Source organism: Ochlerotatus camptorhynchus, unplaced genomic scaffold (genome assembly GCF_037179485.1).
Source record: "Ochlerotatus camptorhynchus isolate MF236.1 unplaced genomic scaffold, CSIRO-AGI_Acam_v1.1 ptg000429l, whole genome shotgun sequence".
In the NCBI taxonomy this organism is placed as follows: Eukaryota; Metazoa; Arthropoda; class Insecta; order Diptera; family Culicidae; genus Ochlerotatus; species Ochlerotatus camptorhynchus.
The window spans coordinates 58,604-64,888 of NW_027040915.1; the positions used below are offsets into that span (position 1 = coordinate 58,604).

A 6,285-nucleotide genomic window follows, 5' to 3' on the forward strand; every position below is an offset into this window, starting at 1 on the left:
TCATATACCGACGATGTGTTTGAAACAATTCTATCGATTTTTCCCGCACTCAAGTTGTTATCTGAAGGAAGGCAGAGTAGCCTGCCTTGTTATGTATACCGTGGGATCTAGTATCGTATCCGATCGCCGTTATGAAAACTCCAACAGTTGTTTAAACTTTTTTCCAGTGATCAGCCCCATTCCCTTATAAATCCAATGTTTGTAACGTTCAATCCTTACGGGTTCCTCTTGAGACGACTCCGGCAATAGATCAACGAAATCTCAAAGTTGGAATCCGAACTTGCTGCTGCTTTATTCACTCTTTCGAATGAGTTTTCCGCCGTGGTTTCTTCTGTTTTAGTGTAATCCGAAGGTCTGGTTTATCCAGCGACCCTAACTTTTTCTTGATTGGCATCACTTGATGATTACCGGCTGCGCCATGTTGTGTTTGGCATGAGATAAAAAAAAGTACACTTCTGTATTGATTGACTATATGAACTTAACTTTATCACTGATCAAATAACACACAGATACATAAAGTAATGTCGCAGATACACTTGTATGACAAACATTATTTGTATGATAAGTATTATTTGTATAGTAAATTATGAGCACACACTAAAACTATACAAGTGTTACCATGGATGTGCTCATAATTTGGTTTACAAATAATACTCATGTGCATAGTTTGTCATACAAGTGTATTCGCAGTATAGGCTCTTTTGGCCTCCCTTAGCTCAGTCGGTAAAGGCACGGCTACAAAGCAAGACCTGCTGGGGGTGGCTACGTTTGGTTCCCGGTCGGAAAATTTCTCGACTTCCCTGGGCATAGAGTATGATTGTATTTGCCACACAATTATACTAGAGTTAACTGCAAGACGCAGTTCGAGTCGCATGCATTTTACTTCGCTGTCGGTTCGTGGTAATTTGATGTGCTTTGGTTATTGGAGTGATTTTATGCCTTGGAATTGGATGTGGATTGGTTGTGCTTATAGAGGTCTGACATGGAGAATGTCCGTCTGGAAAGGGAAGATTTATTTTTGGTGGAATTTGGTATGGCGAACGATGTGATATCTGAAGGTTGAAAAGGAGTAATGGCAGTTTGTTTTACAGTGCAAAGTGGACGGTTTTGTTGACTGATGGTGGGTTTTGGTGGGTTCTAGACGGGAGAAAGGAGGCGTAAATTTAATGAGAAGCAGGGTGAAAAAATTATAATGGCTGTATTTGTTCACAATCTGTGAGCAAGAAAGGGGGCATGTAAAAGTGTTTTATTATTTATTTATTTATTATTATTATAGTCCATCTGACTTGATAGTCTCAATGAAACACTTAAATCCAAATGTAGTCACTCATTAAAAAATAAAAATTGGCCAACAGCAAACGATGACGAAACATCGAGGCATTGATGTCAAAGTCAAATAGGTCAGAGGCTTCGTTGAATTGATGAATCATGGCGACAAAGGAACTGTTTGCAGCATAGTTGGTTGTATGTACTACTTCATGTAGCAAGGTTCTCGGACGGAGTGTTCGGGCAGGAGCATACAGATTAATTTTGGCCAGTAACTCAGGAACATCATATTCAGCGAGTAAAACTTTAGCAACGAAGACGACCTGCGATATGTTTCGTCGCTTAGCAAGAGTATCCAAACCCAGTAAACGACAGCGGTCAGCATACGGTGGTAAATTCAGCGGGTCACTCCATGGAAGATAGTGCAGTGCGTATCTGACGAATTTGCGTTGAACAGCTTCGAATCGTCCACTCCATACAGCTTGGTAGGGATTCCAAACTACACTCGCGAATTCCAGTAGTGAGCGTACCAATGAACAGTAAAGGGCTTTAATACACAGAGGATCACGAAATTCCTTAGATATCTTGAACATGAATCCAAGCTGTCGATTTGCTTTGTCGATCATGGTTGAGAAGTGGCGAGTGTATGTGAGCTTTTTATCCAACATGACAGCGAGGTCTTTAACGTGATCGACACGTTGAACTGCAGTTCCAGCAACGTTATAATCAAACAAAATGGCAATCCTAGTTCGACGGAAACTAATTACGCAGCACTTTGAGGCGCACAGGACCATAAAATTACGTTCACACCAATCATTAAAGATTTCAAGAAGGTTTTGTAGTCGGCATAGCCTCGAACGACTAGATAAATCTTCAAGTCATCGGCAAAAAACAATTTACCTCCTCGTAGTAGAATAAACGTTACATCGTTCACAAATAAAGAGAAGAGCATTGGTCCCAAAGTGCTACCCTGTAGAACTCCTGATCTGTTCGAGAAACAGTACGATGAGTAGTTTTCAATGCATACAGTAACTTCACGTTGCACAAGGTACGATCTAAGCCAGCTGCAGAAGGAAACAGAACATCCAATTTTTTCAAGCTTTGCTAGCAGAACGTCGTGCACAACTCTATCAAACGCAGCTTTAAGATCAGTGTAGATGGCATCCACTTGAAGTTTCTTGCATACATTTTCCATACAGAACGACGTAAAGCTGACGAGATTAGTTTCCACGGAGTGGCCAGGAAAGAAACCATGTTAACATGTACTTATGTGATGCTTGCAGGAAGCAAACAATCTCTCATTTATCAGCGACTCAAACACCTTAGATTCAACCCCAAGCGAGGTAATCCCACGGTAGTTTTCCACATTGCGTTTGTCTACTTTCTTGAAAACAGGGAACATAGTAGACCGTTTTCATAGTGCGGGAAATTTCTGTTGACGAAGTGACAGGTTGAAGAGCAAGGACAACGGAGCAGCTAAGATATCGGAGCATTTTTTTTAGGACTGCAGATGGAATAACACTCGGACCTGGTGAAAATGATGATTTGGTTTTACTCATCACAGAGAGAACCATTTGTACATCTACGGCAAAAACATCCATGTTTACGACGTCGGTTGGCACATCACGGACGGCTCGCTCAATTTCTGCTTGCGATGGGGAGTCATTCGAGAAGACGCTTAAGAAGTGCCTAGCAAATAGGCTGCATTTGTCCTCAGTTGTCAATGCTACGTCATTGCCGAGAAACATTTTTGACGCCAGTCCAGTTTCCTTCCTCTTAGTATTCACAAACGACCAGAATCCCTTGGGGTGGCATTGCAGATTATGTTGAGTACGAATTACATACCTCTTGTAAAGAAGCTTGTTGTAGTGGCGATAATCATTGCTGGCAATTGAAAAATTTCGCTTGGTAAGGGTACATCGTCGATTAGTGAGAGCACGGAGAGCTCTAGATCGCACTCGTTTCAGGTTGCGGAGAGTAGCGTTATACCAAGGCGGTTTTCTTGGAGGTTGGCACTTCGGTACTGAAGCACAAACACAGTCGCGCAAAAGGCTATTATATCGAGCGGCTGCTGTATCGATATCAAGGTCATTCAACACGTTCCAGTTGATCAGGGACAAGGAACGTCTCAGCAAACGGAAATCGGTCTTCCGGAAATTGAGCCGAGTGGCAGTCATGGTTTCATCAAAACGAATTTGAGATCCGTTCGCGATAGATATATCCAAAGCAGGGTGGAAATTGTCAAGAGGAACGATGACATCAGGCGCTTCAACGACGACACAGTCCAGAAGTGCATTTTGGCTAACAAAAACCAAGTCAAGAAAACGAGACTGGAAATTGGGAACAAGGTTTATCTGGCTCAGTCCGTGAAAAGCCATGCCTTCAACAGTGAGTTTATTCGCAGTTCTACCAGTCCAACGCCCCTGGCTGGGGAGGGATAGAGGATGACTCACATACACTTGCCACACAATTATACTAATGCAAAAATGGTCCAGGCATCGAAAACTCTCAATTAATAACTGCCTGAGGAAAGACAAACAGATACAACACTCGGAATTTTTTCGACGAACAAGCATTTAACGGTCAATTTAAAAGCATCGTAGTTGGTAGTACCGTCAATTGTGCCACGCGTTTGACGTTTACATACTACCGCCATCTGTTCAGCGTACTGCCCACCACATTGTACTCAACAGATGGCGGTAATGATTTATCGACGATGTTTTATAGTGAGAAACATTCAATGAGTTATGTCTGTTTGTCTGTGGTGGATATGCATCTAGAACACTAAGTTGAGGGCACGCAATGAACTACTATGCGATAAGCAATAAGTTTCAAAGGCGAAGAAGAAGAAGAAGAAGAAGAAGAAGAAGAAGAAGAAGAAGGAGAAGAAGAGGCTCTATACAATAAGGCTGACGAAGTGAGCATAGATTGTCAAAGATGCAGATCGGATTCCGGAAAGGAAGATCTACGATGGAATTCTGACAGTGATAGAGATAGCCGAGAAGTCGCCTATACAAATCACTTCAATCAAATCTAATTATTTGGCTCTTGGCTAGAGCAAGTCCAAAATGATTTTTAAATATTTTTGAATAGTTTTATTTGCGATTATATATGGTACAATAGGTAATCGAACCATGTATCGAAATAAATGTAGTAAAGAATTAATCAATGTGACATTTAAGATAGAGCCAGTATGAAGACTACTTAGGCCAAAAAATTTCACACTTACCCTTTGTGGAAATCAACCCAATTGTATTTGGCCAAATGACTTACTTCCATAATTTTCAATGCATACAAAAATTGAATTTTAAAAATTGAATCTCCTTAAAATCTAAAAGGTATACTTCGTAGTCAATTATTCATGTGAAAATAGCGTATACATTCCAACACAACAAAAAAAACCGAAATCAACTGTCACCTTTTGGTTTAAGCGCTCAATTAATTTTCGATTCAATCCATTGAACAAAGTCCGACACCTGTGCATAGCCATCCGAGCGAGACGATCCACATCCATTGACGACAAAGTTAGCAACTCCAACTACCTCATTGTTGTAGACCGCAGGACCACCGGAATCACCCTGTAGAAGATCGTTTAAATCATTATTTTAAACTAGAACTCGCACAAGCTGTTGAAACTAACATTGCAAGCTCCATTATTAACGGGTGACTTTAGGCAAATCAATCCAGTGCTGATTCCCGTTTCCAGCGCACATGCAAGTGTGGCAAGAGCTGTTGCTCGATTATACTGGAGCACCGTTGGCAATGCACCACCATTGGACAGTCGGCCCCAACCGGATATGGTTACCGTGCTACCACTCGGAACGGTAGACCTACGAAGTGCAATTGTTGCAATGGAACTACTCAGCTGAAAAGCTTGTTCCAACTCCAACACGGCAATGTCATTGCGGAAGTTCCCATATCGTTCGTGGGGAATGATTCTGCGAACGTTTCGTCGAACGCCACCTTGGCTAAGGTTTACCGTCCCGGCAAGTACCGATAACAACGATGGTGGAATTCTGAAATGCAAATTGATAATTTGGAATAAGCGTTCGTGAAATTGTTCCACGTGCCAGAAAAAATACACTTAATTTAAATATCACTGTGGATCAGAAACACTGTTGAATGGGTTTCAAACAACCCCCGTCCTATCTTAGCACTAAAGTGTAGAAACTTTTCCGCTCGCGTAAGTCAATCTTGAAACGATTCGATTGGCTCGTTCCCTCCGGTGGCACTTACACTTGATTTCCGTTGAAGATACAATGTGCCGCCGTAAGGACCCACTTGGCTCTGATCAGTGATCCCCCGCACGTGAGTGAACCCGATCTCAGAAGAGCCACCTGATGCGGGAACTGGTTGAGACTGGCCGGAGATCCTCCAACGATGCGTGATGATGAGAAAGGCGGCTCCTCTGCTAGCGTTCTGGCTTCCTCCACGGACATTAGATTGCTCTCGAATGCTGCTCCAGCCAATGATATCCCCACCAGCGCCAGCAAGAGAATGCAGAACGGTCTACTCTCCAGCACACGAGACATGGTTTCTTCTTTTATTACAGAGCACGACAGGACTTTTTCTAGGATTTAATTCAACGCTCAATTAGTAAGGGTTCTTGACGCGCAAACACATGGGCACACACCGATCGAACACTAACTCGACGGAGGAGAAAATCGAAAAAAAATAAAAAGTATGACAAGGGATCAGGACGGATTGTCGAAGAAAATTGGAAAGCTTTTTCTCTTTTGGGCTTTTGTTGCTGCCAGCCAGCGCGAGGATAGGTAATAATTGAAATGGCTAGACTTAGGAAAAAGTGGCTCTTATTTATTGAACCATCAGAATGTTGACAGATTGGAGAACGGGAACGGTGTAGATTAAAGCAGCAATTGTGTTGGTATCTTTGGAGTGCTCGTTAAATTAGATGACACAATTGATAAACTGATTTGCACGGAAATGTGAAGTGGAGTGCAGTGGAGTAGCTGCTTCCGTAGAATGTCAAGAGTTACGACAAACGTGTTAAATGATGGG

General features: G+C 42.2%; 1 protein-coding gene across 1 annotated transcript; it reads right to left on the reverse strand.

Annotated features, from left to right (window-relative positions):
• Window positions 1-3,255: 3,255 nt before the first annotated feature.
• On the reverse strand, window positions 3,256-6,039 carry LOC135711256 (serine protease SP24D-like). Its single transcript, XM_065234049.1, has 4 exons — window positions 5,900-6,039; window positions 5,503-5,836; window positions 4,907-5,282; window positions 3,256-4,844 (listed from the first exon to the last, which is right to left on the reverse strand). Exons 2-4 carry the CDS (start codon window positions 5,796-5,798, stop codon window positions 4,701-4,703), a joined length of 816 nt encoding a protein of 271 aa, XP_065090121.1. The 5' UTR covers window positions 5,799-5,836; window positions 5,900-6,039; the 3' UTR covers window positions 3,256-4,700.
• Window positions 6,040-6,285: the final 246 nt, after the last annotated feature.